Genomic DNA, 22,613 nt, shown 5'->3' on the forward strand with positions numbered 1-22,613 from the left:
AGCTACTGTTGATCTTTTCATGCAATCTGAATTCAAGGGTCACACATCAAAAGGCAGAAGTCTATGCCTCAAAGATAATTGCAGCTATTGGACGTATTTCTGGCAAAACACAATTTGTTTCCAATGCTGAACAGCATTTTTGTGGAAACTGTATGCTAGGGATATAGTGCTCAAACTAACATCTGATCATTTAAATTTTTTTTCCCCAAATAAAGTGGTTTTGGAAGTCTTTGAGAATGAGAATCTAAATAATAGTTTGACATTGTAATGAAATAAGGTATAAATAAGGATAAATATTTTGTTACCTTATTCCTTTGTGATACTGGATGACTTCAGAGGATCTAATTATTGGAAAATGGTGTACTTTATTCAAAAATCCGAACAAAATAATTGGATTTTGTGTGGCTGAATATGGACATACTACTGTAGTTTCTGACTTGACACTTTTTCATCCAGGCAAGTGAAAGTCTGTGAAAAATACAGTGTGAGGGGAAAAAAATGCATCTGGAAGCATAAATTGTAATACTATAACTAGAACTGTTACGTTAAAAGGTTTGAGTACTCCAGTCTTGTTTGTCTTACTCAAAATATACCTTATTATCATTGAGAAAGAGAATATTTCTGGTTTGGAAAGCATAATGCTGAAATAAGAGCTTTGTAATAAATAATCTCAACAATGGAGTAATATAGGAGATAGATTCTTAGCTTGTTACTTCTTGGTGCTTTGGAGTGTTTAATCCTTCAGCCTTAGCATTCTTAAAATAGCTTAGATAATTTTCTTGACTCATAGAAAGCATAAGCTAGGGCTGTGAGCAGCCCTGTGTGTAGGGCTTGTGTGGCAGCAAGGAAAGCCAAGGGTCTGGTTGTGGCCAAGGACAAGGGGAATGGATTGCATCCTTGTACAGGTCAGCATTATATCTTGTTCTTTCTAGTTTAGTGAGTGTCCAGTTTTATAAACCTGCCACGTTGTACGGTTGTTTTCTCTCCTCCTGTTTCTTACTTGTTCTGAGATGGGCAATGGAATGGAAAACTCAGAAGGGAGAGATGTGGAAAATAAGAACTAAAAATATAATGCATATGATCCCTGGTATAAATCTGCAGAGCCTGTTAGGATGAATTTACACGGTGTTGGAGATGACTAAATAATCATACAAACAGTCTTGTTTGTCTAAGCTATTACAGATAATTCTTGCAGATGCTTTTTATTTAAGTACCTGAATAAGATGGAAGAAAATATTCAGGAACCATACATTGAACTAATAGTGGTGAAGATTTAAATAAATGGTCTCTGAATTCATATTTTCATTATTAGAAGTTGCTGTTCTGTACTTTTTATTCTAATTTTCATCAGTTATTAGTTTCCGATGTGTAATTTCTTGATAGTGCTGGAGTTTTTGTTGTTGGAAGACTTTAATTCTAATTCTCTTGCACTGAGTGTTTTTTCTACAGTTGCAGTGAAAAACCTTTGGCTTAGATTTGCCTCTTCAAGATTTGTCCTGGATTTTTCTAAGTCTGCTTCTGTTTTAGTCCCTTTTGACAGTTTCTTATTTGTTCATTCTGTTTAGATATTATTAGATCCAAAGTCTTGCCGGCACTACTGCATTTATGAACAAAATGTGACTCTGCTTTGATTCTGTTGCCATGACTCTTGGATCTTTGAAAATCTTCAGTTGCTTTTTAAGTCTTGTAAATAGATGAGAAGTTGTTGTGCAGATGCTAAATGCTGGGATTTTTTTCCCCCAGTATTGTTTATGCCTGCTGGGAGGATGCATTCGTGGGTTGTGAATGGAAGTACCACGTGCCTCAGCATTTTGTAAAGTACATGAAGCATCACCAGAAGAGTTCCTTTCTCATCTGTAGAAGGATATCAGAATGTATAATCTGTTTTCCACTGTGGGACAGGTTTTATTTCTCTTCCTGTGATTTCTGCAGTTGAACATTTTGCAGCATGGGGCAGGCCTGCACAAGGCATGGCATGAAAATAATGAGGCCTGATTTACCAGGGTCTCAGGTCATACTGTGCATCACCTGCTTTTAATCACTGCAAACATGCCTAATTGCAGCCTGGCACTGACAGAAATCAAAATCTCCTCATCCAGGCTTTGTAGGCACCAGGATGGAAAGCCCTCAGGAGAAACTGAGGTGGGCTGGGAAGAGGTGGTCTTGTAATCCAGAAAAATGGGCTGCACTCTGTGAGAGCTTTCAAAAACACCAGTGTGTTCATCTTCTGCAAGGTACCCAATGTATAGTGAGCGATCTTAGAGTTGTGAGGGCTGGGGTTTTGATTTCCTTTTTGACATCTTTCATGTCTGCAATAACAGCTTATTGACACTTCTGTGAAGGGAGACTTAGCAACTTCCAGGGCTAAAGCACACGCTAAATCCTCCCAAAGTTCTTCAGCACCCAAATTGCCTTTCCCAAATGTTGTCAGATGTTATTTGTGGTGGACTTTGGCACATTTAATTGGGACACAAAGCACTTTAGAGGTGATTATGCTCAGAACTAGAATTTTTTATGGACAACACTTCATTGTTTGTACCCCTGAGAATGGAAACTCTAATGGCTATGTAGTTTGTGTTTGGTCCCAGTTCTTTTGAATTTGAACTTCTAAAGCTGTTTTTTAATAAATGGAGGCCCTTTCCAGTTCTAAAGTGGATAATATTGCTCTGAGTTCCTTAGTTTGATTTTTATTTAACATCCATGTTGAAAATGCAGCAGAAATTGGTATATAAATAAAGGTAACCAACGTTCTTTTATGAAAGTCTTGTGTTTGGGAGCTTGGTAGAAGTCATAAGGTGTGAATGTGCTCCCTCCTAAAGGTTAAGTCCTTGCTGCTTTAAGAAATCCCTTTGGCAACTGAACACTCTGCTCATGAGATCCTTTCCTGAAATGGAACTGCATTACTAAGAAGTACATTACTCATGGCTGAGAGAACCCACTGAAGACCAGAATTATGTGAATATTAAAGAATTTTGAGGGTGGAAAGTGTTGACAGAGTTTCTGCTTCGAGCTGAAGGAAGATCCCATGGCAGCCCCCAAATTAAGCACTGAGAATTCTTTCTGAGGCTTTCCTTCCATGGAGCCCCAAGTGTGGCTTCTGGACTGGGTCTCTGTAAGATTTTCCTGGGTGTCCTGTCCTGGGGGGTGGTTTTGTGGGATTTGGGAGCCAATCCATCCATGGCATGTTTTTTCTGCCTGATGTAGGAGTACAGAAGAAAACACATCCTAATTCTGCTGTGGAGAAGAGACCCCATTTAGGGAACCAGGGTACTTTCTCTTGCTGCTGGGGGAGTGTTCTATCAGAGGCAAGAAGTGCCTGAGAGAGGTTTTTCCAGCATGCTTTTCATGCAGCTTATTATAGCCATGTCTTCCTTGGCTTATATTGAAGGGAAGAAAGGGCTTACAAGGTTGATGGTTATTCTTCCCCCTGGGGCATGGGGAGGGTGCTTGTGTGAGCCATCACAAGACCCTAAAACTAGGAGAAAATTCACTGGTTCGGGTAATTGAAATTGTATGAGAAGAAATCTTCCTTTCATGTGTAATGAACTGACTCTTCAGCCTGGAGTGCCGATGTTCTCCTGCCTTTCTAATCACAAGTCTCTTGTTTTTCCTACTGACTTCCTTCTTTATTACAGCAGTCATTTGCTGAACAATCCTCCTCATTTCTTCAGCTTGCATCATGTTTTAATTTCCACCCTACGACATCTTGGTTGTTATTTATTGTAGGACTTACTTTTAAGCTATTCCTTCAGTGTATTTTGACTCCTTAAAACAGCCTGCAGACATTCTAAAAAGAATAATTTAAAGAAAACTGTCTCATAGTGCCTAGTTATCCTCCCACCAAAAAAATCTTTAGAAAATTTTATGGACTTGTGAATTCATTTGCTGTGTTGTTTTTTGTGCTTGGTGGGCTCACCTTGATGACCTATTGATGTGAAAATGCACAATGCTTTCTGATCGGTAAATGTACTGATTAATATAATTATATACTAATGATGTTGAAATTATTACAAAGGAGAGTAATGGAGGTTGTGCCGTGTCGTTCTCAAAAGGCTCTTGCTGTACTCGCTTATGAGCTCAGTGTCAGGAGAATTCATTTTCACGATGACAGCAGGCAGACGTTACGGGAGCAGTGGGAGCGCGCCCCGAAACTGGCGTGGCTCTGCTGTGGGGCCGATGCGGGCAGAGCGGGGCGAGCGGCGGTAACCTTGTCCGGGCGGCGGCGGGAGCGGAGCAGCTGCGGCCGGCGGCGCTGCCGCCCTGCCCTGTCCGCGCTGGCCCAATGGCTGCGGGCCCGCGCAGCTGCGGGGTCACACGTCAGCCGTGCGTGAGTCAGGCTCCGCCGGCAGCCCGCTCCGGAGCCTGCGGGCTGTGCGAGCGGCGCTCCGGCTGCCTGCGCTTCCTGGGAGAGCCGCGGCCGCTTTTCCTGAAGCGGATGGGATGGAGGGGAAAGTAAGGCTCGCTGACGGTGCCGTGGGCTACTGAAGAAATGATGGAAATATCAAATATGCTGAACTTAATAAGTAATGCCAAAGGATGCTGATCTGGCTTTCAAAGCTGCCTTTTTGGAAGGAACAGAATTCCTTTGTGCTCTGATTCCGAAATTGTTCCCATGCTTCTGTGTTTCCTCCCTGATAGACCCGAGAGGAAGGTGAGTATTTGTTAACAGGAATAACGTGTGTGCATTATTCAGGAGAAGAATGAGGAAAAGGCAGAGTACTGTCCTTTGTGTGCACAGGTCAATTGAAATGTCTGCTGACAAAGAGCAGGCTTGAGGGGGAGGAAGAGGGGCATAAGCGCTGTCGTTGTGTAAGTCCTGGCAGGATGAGCAGAAGGGATTTCTTCTAAAGCCTCGGAGCATGGCAGCTGTAACTTAGTGCACAGATAAAGCACTATAGCCTGATTCTACAAGTGTTGATTATGGGAATCACCTTAGCAAAGGATGGATTTAAGTTTATATTTTAAGGCGAGTTAATATAAGTTTTAGAAGATAGATGGGGGGGGAATGGTAAAAGTCTTGATTAATTTTCCACTGCTGTGTTCTTTTAATTTATTTAAGGTTTTAGGGTGGGTTTGGGAGTAATAAATGTATTGGTTAAGCACCATAATTTTGTGTAGACACAAGCTGGTTGTCTAAAACAAGTACATTTATTGGCAGTATTCAGTAGGATGCACATGAAGCTATTATGTTGGAATCCAAGCTAATTGTTTTGGCAGTAGGATTAATTCGGTCTAATGACTTCTTCTAATAATTAGTAATATATTCAAAGCAATCTGTTGTTATGTATAAAGTCAAACTGAAGCTCTCCTTCCACAGATGACTCCAAAGCATCATTAAATTGAAGAGCATTTACATTTTTTAAAAACAGCTCTTCCCTTAACTACAAAAATAGGAAGCATTACCAGTATGACAAGTTGCCATTTTCATGGTACTTTTTTTTCCCTCCTTCACATCATATTAAATAGATTTGCTTAAATAAAACCTTGAGCTTATTTGGTTTTCTTCATGAGGCAACTGCTTTTAAAGAAAATGCCTCATTCCCTTACAAAGACAGAGCTTCCTTGATCCCTGTCTGAGGTGGGAAATAATTTCTATGACTGCCTTAAAGTTCTTGAATGGGTGTAGTGCACATGTTCCAATGTTCCTTTGAAACCAGGGAAAAGTGAGTATTGAATTTGTGAATATTGCCAAAAGACATGAATATTCATGAGGCTGTTTAGTTGTTTTGGTTTGGTTTTGTTTCTTGGGGGGAAGTGTGGGGGGGGTGTTTCTTTTCTTCCCTATAGAAAAGTAATTGATAAAGCAAGGTGTTCTTCCCTTTCATAAACTTTTGGGTACTAGGTGGCCTTACAAATTTGGGGCTTTTTCCAGCTTTAGTGAATGAAGGCATGAGGGTTTAAAATGGTGCTTTCTTTGTTCTTTTTCCTCTCTTACACTTTTAAATTAAATGCAATGTGCCCTTCAGCACAGGAGAAAATTTTGTTTATGGATTGGGGCTGTGCCTTATGGCTTCCACAGCCCTGGAGTGCAGCTGGTGGTCATCATCTGAGGAATCCATTGAAAGCTGTCTTTGCAAACACTACTTTTCAGGGTGGCATGGTCCTTGTAGCTTCAGATCTCTTTCTTGGAGGCTTGAAGTTAGGCTCTGTGCAGACTCCACTGGGTGCTGTGGCTAAGATTTTGGGTGAATACAGCCTGGCAGCCATGGCTCCCTGGCACTTGGAACTTGCAGTGTTCCACTGCTGTTGGAGAGTCCTGGTGGTGTGTCTGCTCTGTGCTTCTGTGGACCACAGGAGTTCCTGTCTGCCTGTTCTTCAAACGGGACAGCTCTGCTTTGGTCCATCCCATGTCCCCTGCTGTAGATGGGAAGGAAGCTGCAACAGCACAGCTGTGGAACTCCCTGTAAATGACAATTTGTCATGCCTTCTCACTGGGGCCAGGTTTGTTCTTAGTCCCTCACATTGCTGGTGTGCAGTGAAGGCTTTGTGTGCTCCCTGCAGAAACAACCTCCTGACCCCACTGGCTTTGTTAGAGGGGGAGAATAGGAGGTGACCAAGTCCTTCTATCAAATAAATCAAAATTATTTGGTAGTTCTGATGTCTTCCTTTTTCTTTGAACTCTTGCAACTTCTTCTAAAGCCTCTTTACAGGAAAATAAAAGTCACAGGACTTCTTTCATATGTACTGGCCACAAATTAGCTCCTTTTTCAGAGAAACAATGGAGCAGCTCAGGGACAGAACTTTTCTGGTCAGGTATCACAGGGTAAAGCCTGTGATATGCCTGTCTGTTTTGACATGCTAAGCTCCACCTCTGTATTTTCTCTTTGTTCAGATTTAAGCTCATGTTAGTTTTCTTGTTCATTGTAGAGCAAAGTTCTATTTAAGGGGTAGCATTGATCTGAGCGCTCCTGCTGTAGAACACATGGAACTTCAAGTTTGTTGGCTGCATATCCAACAGATCAAAGAACTATTTTCTGTGACCTGTGACTCAGCAGTGATGAGATTTAAGACTGACATTTTAGATGGCTGTTACCAAGATGAATGAAGATTCACAGAATCACAGAATAATGAGGTTGGAAGAGACCTCTAAGATCATCAAGTCCAACCTATGCCCTAACACCTCAACTAGACTATAGCACCAACTGCCATGTCCAGTCTTTTTTTAAACACAGCCAGAGATGGTGATTCTACCACCTCCCTGGGAGGAGCATTCCAGTACTTTATTATTCTTTCGGTGAAAATTTTTTCCTAATATCCAACCTGTACCTTCCCTGACGTAGCTTGAGACTGTGTGCTCTGGTTCTGTCAGTGCTGCCCGGTGGGAGAGACCAACCCCACTGTCTACAGCCTCCCTTCAGGAAGGTGTAGAGAGCAGTAAGGTCACCTCTGAGCCTCCTCTTCTCCAGGCTAAACACCCCCGCCTCCTTCAAACATTCCTCACAGGGCTTGTGTTCCCAGCCCCTCACCAGCCTTGTTGCCCTCCTCTGGATGTGCTCAAACATCTCAACATCCTTCCCAAACTGAGGGGCCAGAACTGGACACAGCACTCAAGGTGTGGCCTCACCAGTGCTGAGTACAGGGGAAGGATGACCTCCCTGCTCCTGCTGGCCACATTATTCCTAATGCAGGCCAGGATGCCATTGGTCTTCTTGGCCACCAGGGCACACTGCTGGCTCATGTTCAGCCGGCTGTCGACCAGCACCCCCAGGTCCCTTTGTGCCTGAACGCACTCCAGCCACGCTGTCACTAGCTTGGAAAGTTGTAGGGGATTTTTGTTGCCAAAATGTAGAACTTGGCACTTCACTTAGACTTATTAAACTTCATGCTGTAGGACTCTGCCCATCCATCCAACTGATCTAAGTTTGTCTGCAGAGCCCTCCTTCCTTCCAGTAGATCAATACAAGCTCCCAGCTTAGTGTCGTCTGCAAATTTACTAATGAAGGACTCTGTGCCCTCATCCATGTTGTCTATAAAAATATTGAATAGAGCTGGCCCCAGCACAGACTCTGAGGGACACCCCTGGTGCCTGGCTGCCAGCTGGGTGCAGCACCCTCACCAGCACTCTCTGGGCCGGGCCATGCAGCCAGTTCTGAGCCCAGCACAGAGTGCTCCTGTCCCAGCCCTGGGCTGACAGCTTTTCCAGGAGTGTGCTGTGGGAGACTGTATCAAAGGCCTTGCTGGAGTCTAAATAGACACATCCACCGCCTTTCCTGCATCCACCAGGCTGTCTGTTTCAGAAGCAGTTGATTTACTGTTCAAGGATTGTGTCCTCCTCCAGCTGGCAGCCTCTGCCTCTCTAGTGTGGTGTGCTGAGCTGAGCTGATGGCCCAGGCTCCACAGGGATGGCTGTAGCTGGCAGCGGGAGCAGGATAGATAATCTCTGAGCACTGCCCCTGTCCTCCAGGCTTGCTGGCTGCTGGCAGCAAAGCAGAAGCAGCCCCAGTTGCCATTCAGGGAGGTAAAGCTGTGCCTGCCATGGCCCTTCCTTGGGGCACGGCTCGGGAGGAAGCGTGGTGCCAGCTGAGTCAGTGTCGCTTCCTGTAGCACCTGTTCTTATCAGCTCCTGGAAGACATTATTAACTAGGGTTTGCCCTGCTTCACTGGGAGCTCTGAGTCACTGCTTGGAGGGTAATGGGGCTTTAGATGGTTTTCTGGATTAAGAATCACATTTTAATTGCCTTCTCTGTTAAAGGAGAATTTGTGTTTCCTCTGCCAAAATGTGTGATAAGCCTGCAATCCCATTACAGTGGTTCAGTTTCATTTTCTAGCGTGTTTCTCTTATTTAAAGCAAATAGAGCTCTTTAGTTCCTGAGAAACAGTGAGTCATGCATTTTGATACTATAAAATGTGACACCTGCAAAACTCTGTTTTCTCACAGCATGGTTGGAAATGTTATCAGGTCTAGGATCAAAGCTGTGCTTCAACAGAGGCCTGGTCACATGAGGCTTTATTGGGATTTGCAGAGATGTTTTGTCACCAGACTGCTATGTAGGTGTTTGAGTACTCCACACATACACACCCGCTTTTGTGGCACCCTTGATTATACCACAGCATGCAAATATAAAGATGCACAGATGAGATACAGAGCTTCTTTAAAAAAAAAAAAAAAACACACCGTTTTTTGAAGTTTAGCTGTAGTAGTAATGAATATTGTCATATTTAAACTGGGGCTAGACTTTGGTCTTGAATTCGAGACTGTAATCCATGTTTTTAGTAATTTGTGGGTATAATTTGTATCTATTGAAGTGGTTACATTATGTATGCGTATACCTGTCTCAAAGGAAAGGTGCAAAGGTTTTCCTAAATTGTTGATAATGTTTTTGGCTTTTTTTGGAGGTTTGCAGATCTTACTCTTGCAAACTTTTGCACATTTCACTTTCAAAATAAAGAATTTGTCTTCTTCCAATAGAGAGGTAAAACAAGTAAGGAGACATGTTAGCCATGCTAAAATGTTATAAATTTTAATACCTTCAGAACTGCATTGGAAGTCCTCAGGAAATTTCCTTTTAATGGAAGTGCTTGGATCATTATTCTTGGACTGTAAATCTGAGCGTTTTCAGCCAGAAGCAAGGCTTGCAGTTCTTTTCCCTGATTCAATAGACCTTTGGCTGACTCCACATCCCAAGGATGCATTTCTTACTGCAGCATATTTTAAGCTTGGCAGAAAACAGGATTGCAGTAGATTCCCTCTGCACCAAACTTGTGCTTTGTCAACAGGAGATCCTGCCCTCGTTCCAGCAGGGCAGGGAGAAGCTCGTGTGCCATAGAGAGCGCTACATTTCTGACTCCTTGCCTTGTGGTAAACACTCATCTGTCACAGCCTTTTTGTTCTCAGTTAAGCTTCTCTTCTTATCAGTCTCTGAAACCTCAAAGTGCAACATCTCATGCTAGCAGAAAGCCTTGATTATTTTTTTTATCATTACTTCTAAGCAACCTAAAAAGAGGACACTGCTCAGTCTGCTTGTCCAGTGAATGCTTTTGTATTGGTTGTGCTTGTTTTAGCCAGGCCATCATTTTACCTCTCTGTGTTCTCCTACAGCATCCCTGCAGTCATGATTTCAGGTCACTTGGTAGGAGTTATGGGATCTGCAGGCTGCAAGCAAGTGGGGCATTGAGTTTCCTCTGGGAAATCATGACTGCTTTGTCTGGCAGACCTTGTAACTGTGCAGGTGTCTGTCTGGGTTATCCACTACCTGAGGCTTTGGGAATTTCTTCAGTTAAACCCATAAATAAGGAGTGTTATCATGCCCACACTTGAAAGGTAAATAGCAAAGATCTGCTTTAGGAAATCTGGTGGGATGCAAGGACACAGACATGTCTGTGCTGTCCAGACATAAATTTGTCTCTTTTAAAGAGTATAAATAGAAGATAAAAGAATTTTTGGTAAATTCAACAATAGCTGTTGTGTGTTGATTTTTAATTTTTAGATTGTTTTTGAGAGTTGTGGAATCTCAAAACTGATTAGTTTTGTTATTTGGTTTAATAATTGCAAAATGTAATTGATATCTTAAATTGAGTAATGTAACAATCACAGTCTAAAACATCTTGAACTATTATATTAAATTTGCTGGTTTGGAACAAATATCCTACTTTTTACTGACAGGCTGGTAGGTTGTGGCTTTGATAGTATAGTTCATATCTGGGTTGTAATGGCTTACTATTGTTCTTTTTAAGAATAAGTGAAAATTTAAAACAGAATGTGCAGAAACAAACTCTTGTCTGGTGTGTCTTGATGTGTCCCCTCATTTAAGACTGACTACCTTTGCAAAGGGCAGGTTGCAGGAGAAGCGTAAAGTCAGCCTGTGGCCTGAGAAGGTTTTGCCAAAATAGGTTGCATTGGGAAAAAAAAGATCCCTAACTTCTAATTTCATTCTTTGATGAGAACATTTAATTTTACAGTAAGAATCAAAATAAAATGCTCATTTTTATTTGACCTACCCATTCCGAAAGAGATTTGTGTGAATGCATCTTCACAGGCAGGCTCAGCTGATCAGATGCTGTCTCTGTAAATCACACAGCAGCAAACAGGTAATTCCTGCTGCCCACTTAATGTTCCAAGCAATTGTAAATACACTCAGAGTACAACAAAGAAAATGGAGCTGGATAATCCTAATCTTGGAAGCATCTCCATGAAGTGTGAATGCCTTGAAGATTTAGATGTGTAATGTCTCTGAAACTTTGACATGCTGAACATGTGCCTTATTTCCGCTTTCAGCACCTCATCCCGTGTTGCTAAAGGAATAGACTACACCAAAATGAGCCTCCATGGTGCGAGTGGCGGGCACGAGAGATCGAGGGACAGGCGCAGATCCAGTGACAGATCTCGTGACTCATCCCACGAAAGAGCGGAGTCTCAGCTCACTCCCTGCATCAGGAATGTCACTTCACCAACAAGACAGTATCATTCTGGTGTGTGCAGATCTCTGCCATTGCAGGATTAAAATCCTCCAAATTTGAGTACTATTTTGTTAAAGGAATACAATAAAAAGTGGTATTTGTTGAAGGCACAACATACGGATTTCCTACATGTGCCCTTGCCTGGGAATGCCCTTCTTTGATAGGCTATAACTTTTTTTCCACTCTGCTGTGTGTATTCCTACATGATGCTCTTATTTAGTTCAAATACAAGAACAATCTAATTTTTATAGATAATTGACTGAATACATCCCCTTTACTCTGTAGAGTCTAGGTGTTTGGAAATAGAGGAAATAAGGATTTTTTTATGTGACAAAATACGGTTTGTTTCTTTGAGCTGTAGTACCAACTGTGATGCAATGCTTCTTTACTACTCTAGTACTAAGAAAGGAACTCAACTTATGTTGAGTTCCTTTCTCAGTACTAGAGTAGTAAATTTTCTTTGTAAAGACTTTTGGGGAAGGTGAGGTGGATTTGATGTCTAGGTCATACACACTTTGGAATCTCATAAATGGGCAGTTATTTTTGAAGGTTTCTTTAACTAGAATAGATTTAACCAAAATAATTTGTTCTTAACTTCTCAAATGGATGTGTTTTGTGCCCAGAAAGACTACGTAGGACTCCTGTAAATCTCTAATTTCATTTCCTGTTTTTTCTCCTTCCACCTGGCCTCCACCGAAGACCGCGAGAAGGATCACAGTTCATCTCGGCCCAGCAGCCCCCGGCCCCAGAAGACATCCCCCAATGGTTCTGTTGTCAGCATGGGCACCAGCAGCAGGAACAGCAGCCAGTCCAGCTCAGATGGCAGCTGCAAGGCTGGTGGGGAAATGGTGTTTGTGTATGAAAATGGCAAAGAGGGAGCTCGGAACGTCAGAACTTCTGAGCGAGTGACACTCATCGTGGACAACACCAGATTTGTTGTAGATCCTTCCATCTTCACTGCACAACCTAACACAATGTTGGGCAGGTTTGTATCGCTTTTGGTTTTGTTTTCTTACTTAGTCCCCAGCTGTTATAGAGAGCTGGATATTTGAACTGTTTGAATAGCTGTTGGACTCATATTGCTGCAGCTGATCTTGCTAATGTTAAATATTTCCAGTTTACAAATGTCTTTAAGTAAAAATTGAATGCAAGTTCTTTGGTTTTTGCAGAAAAGCCGAGAGATGTCTATTACTAGAAATGACAGCTGATAAATAAATTACCATTTCATGATGTTCCCATTTCTTTCTGTCTTCCTGGACATTGCTTCTATGTTGAGCTGCCTCACTCTTCCTCATTTTTCAAGCTAGGTGCTTCATAAAACAAAGTGGCATAGTGAGTGTAGACAGTCTCTTTCAAAACAGTAAGGAGGAAAATCTTGAAGGAATTTATTTTGCTTAGTGGGCCTACCCTGACAATGTTTAAGCTCAGCTCATTTATCTTCTGAAATGTCAAATAATCAGTGTAACAGCCCTGAGCCACTCAGCAGAGAGGCTGAATACTCAAAATGATCAACACTTGAATTCAATATGTGTGTAATGTTTTCTGTAGAAACTATAATGAGCAACATATTTAATATGTTTGCTTGGTGGGAAAAGATTCAATACTTGACTGGCTCAAATTCTGGTTGGTTTTGCCTTGTCCAAATGCAGAGAGTACCTCTTAAAATGTTGCTTCAAGAAAGAAAAGAAAGGTTTGTCTGTGTCACTTTGGATTTGGCTTTTTCATTAAAATACAGCTATTTCTCAGCACACAAGGATATAATCATATTTAAAATACACATATACAAATCTCCTTGCCATATTACAGGTAATAAACGTGATTACACAATTTCTACTCTGTTTAAATCACTGCAGTGTGGGATAAATAGTACATTGGATCCCTGTTTTGTGAAAAGTTGGGTGAGTCACAGAGAAGGCAAGAAATGCTTCTCTGTCTAAACTGTCAAAAGAAATAAATGGAAATAAGAATCAATAGAATTAAATAATTGATTTAAAGCACTTGTGTATTTTACAATGCATGCATACATATAAATATCCAGACAGACAGACTGGAAGTGTATCAGCTGAAAAGAAGCAATGAAATAGTTTCCTTTTCCATGCCCAGCCTCAGAGTAAGTGGTGCTGCCTAATGCAGTGGATTTTTTGTGCATGTGTGATGCTGAGTTACTCTCCCTTTGGGATTGGTTCAAGGAACAAGCTTATTTTATCTTTTGCTAATTGAAAAGTAGGTTAATAAAGATACGGAAATAGTGCTCTAACACACAGGTTATTTATAAACCCACTTTCCCTCAATGTCAGTCTGCAGGACAGTAAGCAGGAGCAGCTTGGGAGGTAAAAGTAGCTATAATAAGAATGTACTATTTGCCTTAAGCCTGTATCCTGTTAAACTGTGTTTTTTTAAATATTATTTCTTGTAGAGTGGTCAGAAAAGGCACGTCAGATCATGAGGTGAAAAACATAATCTCAGCTGAACAGAATGCACAGCTTTTCCCCTGCAGTTTCTGCACAATTTCTTGCATTTTGTTTTTTCTTATTTACAAACAAGAAAACCATAGTGAGGAATTCTAACCCAGGTTCCTTTCATTCTTGAGCAGGATGTTTGGATCAGGCAGAGAACACAACTTTACACGGCCCAATGAAAAAGGAGAGTATGAAGTTGCTGAAGGAATTGGTTCCACTGTATTTCGTGCTATTCTGGTGAGTTTTTAGGGGCAAATACTGTTAGGACAAGCATTGTTAAGAAGTAAAACCTCTTGGTTTAACCCAACTTGCAGGTCTAGATTTTGTGGATGGCATAGATACTGCTCTTTATATTGTTGAGTAGAGGGGGGAAGATGCTTGATATGAACCCCCTTTTTTCTTAAACGTGAGCATGTGACAGTCAGGGAGAGAGAAAGTACTCATGAAAGAAACCGAAAATTACTGCTGCCAGCAATCAGTTCACCTTTTCCTATGCATTTAGTTCACCAAATTCAAGTGAACTGCCCTTCTAGAGCTGAAATTAGGTCAAAGAGAATACTGGAAGCGAGCTTCACGCAGCTAACAGCACTAAAGCAAACTTCAGTGTGAGATGGAAATGGCCCCTTATTTAATATCCACACAAGGAAGTAGAGCTGCTGGACTGCTTTATCAGCAGCCTTGGAATGGGAAGAGCTCAGTGAAGTACAGATAAAAGACAGCAAAATTGTCAGTATTAATAGTTGTCACTGAAATAACATTTTTAACCAGAACTCACTGCTCTGAATGCAGCTCTGAAAACTGATAAATTTGAGGACAGGAAGATTCACAAAGTTTAACATTTGTTGCTGTCTTACATTTTGGGGGCTTTCTTTGTGGAGAAGGCATCATGAATGAACTGATGCAACGTTTCTATTGGTGGATGTTGTGCATTGTGTTTTTTCTTGGTGCATCCTGCAGGATTACTACAAGACTGGAGTGATACGCTGTCCTGATGGCATATCTATTCCTGAGCTGAGGGAAGCATGTGACTATCTCTGTATCTCCTTTGAGTATAGTACTATAAAATGCAGAGATCTGAGTAAGTACAGAGTTTATTAAAGTAATTTGAATTATGCAAATTGACTTAAGTGTGTGTGTGTTAATTCTAAATCATGTTTTTTATTAAGATAAGGAAGATGGCTAGCACTACATGAATAAAATTCATCCCTTTTTATCTCTTTTGTAATAAAGCCTTAAAACCAATGGATTTATGTTCTTTGAAAAATAATGTCTGATATTTCAGCATCTAATTCTGTGCCGTGGTCACCCTGTGGAATACTTAGCTCTATGACTGCATTTGCAGTACAGATACAGTAACATTCAGTGGTATCTTCTTTTGCAGAGGACAGGGAGGATAATTTTTCAGCTCCTTGCTTAGGAGAATGGGGCTGTCTCCCTGGTGGCAGTAGCCCAGCTTTGCTGGTGGAGTGGGCTGCTCCAGGATTCCCAGCACGTGCTGTTCTCTCCAGCTGCCTCAGCCCTGAGCACAGCCCAAGCCTTGGCCTGTGCCTCTGGTTGCTGTGCTCTCCCTGTGTGTGCAGTGCAGGGCCAGCCTGTGGCATTCCTGCTGGGAGTGCTGTGCAGGACCCCAGTGCCTTCCCTGGCAGGGCCACCCCCCCTGCCCCATGCCTGAGCTCTCTGTCCTTACAGGGATTTAGCAGCTCCTGCCCCGGGGGCTTTGAGAAGCTTTGGTTTTAAGCTGCTGCTTATGAAACATGGGTTGTGTGCTCTGCTCTCCCAGCAACTGGCTTAAATGATGTTTCTTTTAGGAAAACCAAGAGCAGCCTTGCACAATTACCCAATATTTAGCAGTAGTGAAACGCACAGGATGTCTCAAAGTCTGCCCAACACTATGTTAATATCTGCAGGACAGGCTGGTCAATATTCAAACAAGGTCTGAACCTACATAAGCTCAGAGACTAAGTGTCTTTACACCTGTCTGCAGTAATTCTACAAGATAAACAGATCTACTCATTCTTATTGCTGCTTTCATCTCTTTAGCAAGCTCTTAAATGTGCCTATGCTTGAAATTTTCTTCTAGGTGCTCTCATGCATGAATTATCAAATGATGGTGCTCGCAAGCAATTTGAGTTTTACCTGGAAGAAATGATTCTCCCATTAATGGTAGCCAGTGCCCAAAGTGGGGAGAGGGAGTGCCACATTGTTGTGCTGACAGATGATGATGTTGTTGACTGGGATGAAGAGTATCCCCCCCAAATGGGAGAGGAGTATTCACAAAGTAAGTTTATCCTCATTGTTCCCACCAAGCCATGCCATGGTAGAGGTAGCAGTGAATGTGCTGATTTAAAGTTGTTGTACAGAAATAAACCTCTTAGTTTGAGTAGTTCTGACTAATATTTTTTCACAGAAGCATATTATGCTTGTTATGTTCAAATGTAATTAAAAAAGAGAAGCTAATTTTTATTATTAAAGTATTATTAGCCAGTGAGGAGGAAGAAAATACTTCTTCAGAAAGAGCTTGAGGAGGGAAATGGGAAGGAGTCATGTTTACTGTGGGAGAGCAACTAGAGGTTTTTTTGAGGAAAAAACCAAGTGTTACTATTTTTGGAGTATTACAGTTGTGTGGATGATGAGTTTAAACACCTGTAAATGGACTGTACTAGCCAACCCATTCCCCAGTATCTTCAGCTGATTTTCTCTGGAGTTCTTGAATTTCTTCCCCTCTTCTGAAATAAAAATACTGGAGTAAAGCAAAACAGTGGAAAAGATAAACTTTTGTGTTTTAAGGCTAGAAGCTTTATATTTGAATACAGGGATTTTTTTTCTCATTAAAATGTATTTTTAGTTATTTACAGCACAAAGTTGTATAGATTCTTCAAATACATTGAAAACAGAGACGTGGCCAAATCAGTTCTGAAGGAAAGGGGGCTCAAGAAGATCCGACTGGGCATCGAAGGTAAGGGAAGCATTGCTTGTGCTCTCCCTCTTTGGCCTTCAGGGTCTGCTGCCCTTCTCTGCTAGGTGGCTTTCTCTGTAGCTGGAAAAGCAAGGGGTCAGTGTTGTCTTTCCTGCTGAGGCTGGGTGACAGAATGGCCAGAGGGGGAATGGTACCCAGCTAGAAAACCTGACTCTGGGCTCCAGACCGGTGTCCAAGCTGTGGGCTCTGTGCAGACTACTTAGGTGCTTTCTACTGCCTTCATGACTTGCATCTCATGCCCTTTGCCCTTTAGTTTCCACACAAAATCTTCTCTGTGCTTTGTCTGAAGTAACAAGGCATTTGTACAGCTCTGGGTATTGTGTTCTTGGGCTGTATCCTTTCCAGGGTGTGAAATGAAAAATGTCCTGTTAAGTGGCAGGCAGACATTTTCTTTCAGGAAGTACAAAACTATCCAGTGGATCAGTGAAGTGCAAAGAAATACTGATCTGAAATAAACATCATGTAAGTTAGGAGGCTGCTCTGTAATATCTGACTGAGTAATCTGATTTTTATTGTGAATGTAAGAACTGGGTTTCTGTGCATTACATTTTTCTTCTGATTGCTGACCCAGATATTTTAGAATCCAGCCTTTATAATTAGCAGGATTTCTATCATTCACTCACCAAGTTGTCATAGTTGCATTTGTAATTTGCCAAGAAAAAGCAAATGCTTTTAACTGGTAAGCCCTAAAATAACTAATTTCAGCTGAACAAGGTGGGAGCCTTTCAGCTAAACGAGAACTGGCCCTGCCTGTAGTGCTGGCTAATTGCAGATTATTTCTGCTGGCATTTCTTGGTTTGACAAGGAACAGCTGTGGCACCAAACTGTGATTCTGGTGCCCTGCAGTAATGTGTAAAATGGACATTATTGTTGGGGCACACAGAGGTGACTTGAACACAGCACAACCATCTGCACTGGCAGTGCCAGTGGCTGCTGTGCTGTGTCCCAGCAGGGCTGACGGGCTGTGCTCATGGGGCTGTGCTCATGGGGCTGTGCTCTGTAGGGCAGGGCTGGTGGGCTGTGCTCTGTAGGGCTGTGCTCTGTAGGGCTGTGCTCTGTAGGGCTGTGCTCTTTAGGACAGGGCTGACGGGCTGTGCTCATGGGGCTGTGCTCTGTAGGGCTGTGCTCTGTAGGGCAGGGCTGATGGGCTGTGCTCATGGGGCTGTGCTCTGTAGGGCTGTGCTCTGTACAGTCAGGGCTGATGTTGCTGTGCCCTGCCTTTGCCAGGCTACCCCACGTACAAGGAGAAGGTGAAGAAGCGGCCGGGCGGGAGGCCCGAGGTGATCTACAACTACGTGCAGAGGCCGTTCATCCGCATGTCGTGGGAGAAGGAGGAGGGGAAGAGCCGGCACGTTGACTTCCAGTGTGTGAAGAGCAAATCCATCACCAACCTGGCGGCGGCAGCAGCAGACATCCCGCAGGACCAGCTGGTGGTGATGCACCCCACGCCGCAGGTGGACGAGCTGGACATCCTGCCCATGCACCCGGCCCCCAGCAGCAGCGAGCCGGAGGCCGAGGGCCAGAACCCCCCGCTCTGACCGCGCTGCCCCGCCGCAAGCATGCTCCTGCAGTGACTGTGCCCAGCTCATCCCACACGGCAACGCCAGTTTTCCATTGTGTTCCGGTGTTTAGGATATTGCAGCAGGGACCTGGCACGGCCCCAGGGGATGCCTGGAGGCTCTGGGAGGAGCGCAGCCCGGCGCTGGGCTCGGTGACGTTCGTGTCTGTGTTTACCAGTAGGTTTGTGACGTTGGTGACTCCGAGCTGGCCCGGCCCCGCTCCGCGGCCCCGCAGCGCTGCCGTGGCACGGGGTTGGGAAGCAGAGTGGGAATTGATAGTAGCACTTTACAAATGGTTGAGAAATGGAATTTGAAGCCATTTTTTATAAATGTATTGCACAATACTAACAAAGTGCTTCTATCAAAGGTATTAACTGTACATAGTTTTGCTCTGAATAGATTGACCCTTTTGAAGTTATTGTATATGGTTGAGCACAAAACTACTTACTCTTGGGTTTTTGGATTGAGGACGTGATTCAATGACCCATGTAACATCTTGTTCAAGTTCTTTAGTGAATTTTTTCACTTGTTTGCAGCGTGAGCCATGTTCAAAAATTGTGAACAACGGACAGGGGCTTTATCTTAAATTTTGCCTTACCTTAAGCTGTTCACAAATATTTATTTAATACATTTTTCATAAGTGTCATGAAATAGGAAAATGCAAATGGTTCATTCTTCATTTATTAATGATTGTAAACAAGTTTTTCATGCAAATAAAGTTTCCATTATTTTAATGGGCTTGAATTATCTGTGAGTTATGAATTTTGCAAGTAGTTGCTTATCATTCCTCAAGGGAAGGATGGTTAATATTAAGTGAAAAACAAGTGTTTCTTAAGGATAATCAGCCTATTTCAACACACCTGCCTGTTGTGTTTTTCTCAGGATCATCCTGGATCTAGGAGTAAGTAACAACAGCTTCTCTGGGAATACTGTCATGACAAAGTCATGTAAGTGTAGGTAAGGCACTGGCTTTCCTCCCTTTTCCCCCGAGGCTAAAGAAATGATAAATACCAAGTGCTTCTAGCATGCACCTTCAGCGGGGTTTTATCAAATTTATTTATCAAAGTAAATGCTCCATCTTAGAACAAGGGAAACATTTATTTTAAAAATATTTAACTGTCTAATACATTACACTTTAACAATATTTATAGTAAAGGATTCTTACAAGAAAGAATAAACAGCTTTATGGTACAATTAGTATAAGAAATATCCACATGGGGACTGTTTTGCAGTGTAAAAACACACCATACATCTGAAATGGTCATTTGCATATAAAAGCTACCACTGATGCCAGTGAGTTGCACAGTGATTTAAAAAAAATTTCAAACAACAGAATCCAAAATATACAAGTATTGCAAGCTATACACAGCTAACCAAATCAACACAGAACACTGTAGCAGGTTATTCCACTTTGTCTGAAGTTACACATGGTAGGATGAGTTGCATTCTGACACAGCTTTTATGAAGTTCCCACATAAAAGCCTCTCAGTCCCACGGGTTTCACAGAGTGCAGAGCTCCACCAGTAAATGCACTTGGCTGAGGGGTGCTGGCTCGCTCACAGGGGCCAGGGCAGGTCGCTGAAGTCCACGGGCCCGCCGAGCCCCGCGTCGGCCTCCAGCAGGCTCATGATGACCGCCATGGCCGCCTCGTCGTTGCTGGGGCTGCTGGAGCCCTGCTCCGTGTCGATCATGTCCATGCCGATGTGGGAGTTCTCCCCTGCAGGGACACGGCACAGCCAGCACCTCAGGGGGCTGCTCCCCTCCCTGCCCTGCCCCCTCGGGGGCACAGCCAGGGCGTTGGGGCCCAGGGACACCCCTGGCAGCTGGGTCACTCCCCAGCAAGGGCCACCAGGCCCCGCTGGGACTCCGAGTGCCAGAGTGCGCACAGAGCGCTGCAGCAGCATCTGGCGAGCAGCTGAGCTGCTTCACACTGACTCAGGAAAAGAGGCTTCCAAGCACTGCCTAAGGAAATTCCAGCATGAAGGAACTTTACACAACAGGCTGCCAGGTGCCTCTTGGGGCACACAGAGCGCTCGGCTGTGGGCTTTGTGCCTCAGCTGATAAAAGCAAGTTACTGCTAAAAGCAGCCAGTGTCCATGTGTGCTCAGCCGGTACTGAGGGTGCTCATGTGTGACTTCACTTACCCAGGATAGAGGAGTTGTCGGAATACGGGTACCCAGAATTATCCTGGATTTGCCCAGACAGCAGCCCAGCTGAAGAAATGTCTGGAGTGCCACCATTCAAGATCTTGAAAGACAAAACAGAAGCTCTAAAGCAGCATGAAATGGTGCATTAAGTCTTAAATCGTCCTATACTGGAATTTTTAATATAGGGTAGTTGGACTTCCCAAAATAACCCTGTGGTTTATAAGAAACAATCTTCTAAGCAAGGAGAAATATGAAGGGGGTGCTGAAAACAGCCAACCCTGCACCTGCATCTTCCTTTATGCCATGCCAGCAGCCCCTATTCTGTGGACATGTTGAATACTGTAGGGCAGAAGAAGAAAGAATAGCTATTACCAGAATTGTAACTCTGTTCCAACCTGGAGTTTTATTTCAAGAACAAAGAGAGCTGGGAACAGACAGAAATATTTACAGTCTATTCCACTACAAGCAATTCTTACAAGCAAGTCATCATTTCTGAGAAGAAAAGGTTAAGTAAGTCTGAAGCAGTGCATAAGGATCTGGGTAAGTGTTCTTGCTTTGGATAAAACTTCCATAAGCATTTAGAGATTGCTGGAAGCAGCCAGGACAAGAGTTCAGGTGCCTCAGTGCTGGCAATGGCACCTGAGTGCTACTCAAGCAATCTCAGAGCAAGGCAGGTGCACGGTGTTGACTTAAGAGCAACCTCTGAGTGCCCAGGCAAGCGCGGAGCTGCGCTGGTTCGTGCTCAGGAGCGCCGGTGGCGTTCCTCGGGCACAGCCAGAGCTGCAGTGCCAGCACTGCCAGCCTTCACCAGCACGGGGGGTCCGAGAGTTTCTGGAGGGTGGAGAGACTGAGCAGAGCTGCTCCTTGCAGCTCTGCTGCAAACATCCAACCGAAAGGGCAGGTGAGTGTCAAACACTGCTGGAGTCTGGGAGGTGCTGCTGGCCGCCCCTCAGGCAGTGCTGTCTGTACAGGGGCTGTGAGCACCTCAGTGCTTTGGCTCAGCCCCTTCTCCAGCCCAGCAGGCAGGAGCTGCTCCCTGAACTCAGTGCCCTGCCCTGACTGCCCCAGCCTGGGGGGAAGCTTGTTCTCACCTTCTTCCCTCCTGGCGAGGATGTGTCGGGCGGGGGGGTGCTGGTGATGTTCAGGGGACTTGAGCCACAGCTGGAAGGTGATGATCCTCTTATCCTAAAACATGCATAAAACAGGGCATGCATTTACAGGAGACTCAGAGACTTGGAGTTTGAAATACTGACTTCAGTATCAGGTGCCATAGGGTGCTAAAAGCATGAGCTTCATTTTTGTAATCTCCCTTTTTTGAGTTCCTCAAGCCAGTAGGAGCAGCAGTGCTGTTATTTGCAGCCAGACCAGCAGTCCTGTGTAAATCCAGCCTGCTTGATCTGCAAGCTTTACCTCCTCCCTGTTTTTTTCCTGGACAGCCTTCACAGAGTCAGATAGAAAAGGCCCTGGCTGCTAAGGAAAGCCTCATTTTTGAGTATTTTACTTCAATTTCCACCAGCTAAGAGTTCCAGCTGCCACAGTAACCCAGACTCCTCAGTGAGCTCCTGCTACAGAAGTCCACTGGACACTGGATTGTTTGTAACTGCTCAAAGCCACACTGTTCACTTCCATTTTCCACAGCCTGATCAAACATTGTTAATAATGAATAATGTATTGACTGTAGCACCAACGAATCTCCAGACTAAAGGGAGGAGGGGTAGTTACAGAGAAAAGCAATGGAAATGGGATTCTTCTCCTTGGCAGAGTTCCCCTGGGAAAGCTGAACAGAAGGCAGCTTTGGAAAATAGTAACAGCTGCAGAAAAAGGACTGGAACTAACCCAGGGTCCGAACTGAAATGCAAACATGGGTGGTAACTGCACTACTACACTCACTTGGGCTAATTAAATGTTTTACAGTTACTAAAAGGGATGGTTAAGCTTCAAAGTAATGATTCAGCCATGTTTTTCTTCTTTTCCTATTCCTACAGAGAGGAATGCAGCCTTAGGGATAGGTCTGCTGCTGCCTGAAGTGAGGACAGAGGGAGTCTCCTGCCTGCAGCAGGAACAAAACGATGGG

The 22,613-nt window shown here is 43.5% G+C and overlaps 2 protein-coding genes across 15 annotated transcripts in view; one reads left to right on the top strand and one right to left on the bottom strand.

Annotated features, from left to right (window-relative positions):
- Nucleotides 1-19,126, top strand: part of BTBD10 (BTB domain containing 10) — a 29,090-nt gene extending 9,964 nt beyond the window's left edge. For 4 of the 5 annotated variants that reach the window (XM_059848266.1, XM_059848263.1, XM_059848264.1 and 1 more), the window contains 7 exons: nt 11,216-11,409; nt 12,097-12,382; nt 13,991-14,093; nt 14,814-14,934; nt 15,937-16,134; nt 16,702-16,812; nt 18,061-19,126. In XM_059848266.1, the coding sequence (XP_059704249.1) occupies nt 11,256-11,409; nt 12,097-12,382; nt 13,991-14,093; nt 14,814-14,934; nt 15,937-16,134; nt 16,702-16,812; nt 18,061-18,371 (1,284 nt within the window). In that variant the 5' untranslated portion in view covers nt 11,216-11,255 and the 3' untranslated portion in view covers nt 18,372-19,126. Of the gene's footprint in view, nt 1-4,344; nt 4,652-11,215; nt 11,410-12,096; nt 12,383-13,990; nt 14,094-14,813; nt 14,935-15,936; nt 16,135-16,701; nt 16,813-18,060 lie in introns of those variants that run through there. The other variant, XM_059848262.1, reaches the window with a different exon arrangement.
- Nucleotides 19,127-19,410: 284 nt separating this feature from the next.
- The window catches only part of BMAL1 (basic helix-loop-helix ARNT like 1), a 49,667-nt gene continuing 46,464 nt past the window's right edge, over nt 19,411-22,613 (bottom strand). For all 10 annotated transcript variants that reach the window (XM_059848261.1, XM_059848260.1, XM_059848259.1 and 7 more), the window contains 3 exons: nt 21,631-21,724; nt 20,537-20,639; nt 19,411-20,109 (listed from right to left, as the gene is read on the bottom strand). In XM_059848261.1, the coding sequence (XP_059704244.1) occupies nt 19,949-20,109; nt 20,537-20,639; nt 21,631-21,724 (358 nt within the window). In that variant the 3' untranslated portion in view covers nt 19,411-19,948. The remainder of the gene's footprint in view (nt 20,110-20,536; nt 20,640-21,630; nt 21,725-22,613) is intronic.

This window comes from Haemorhous mexicanus, chromosome 6, assembly GCF_027477595.1.
Source record: "Haemorhous mexicanus isolate bHaeMex1 chromosome 6, bHaeMex1.pri, whole genome shotgun sequence".
Classification (NCBI taxonomy): domain Eukaryota; kingdom Metazoa; phylum Chordata; class Aves; order Passeriformes; family Fringillidae; genus Haemorhous; species Haemorhous mexicanus.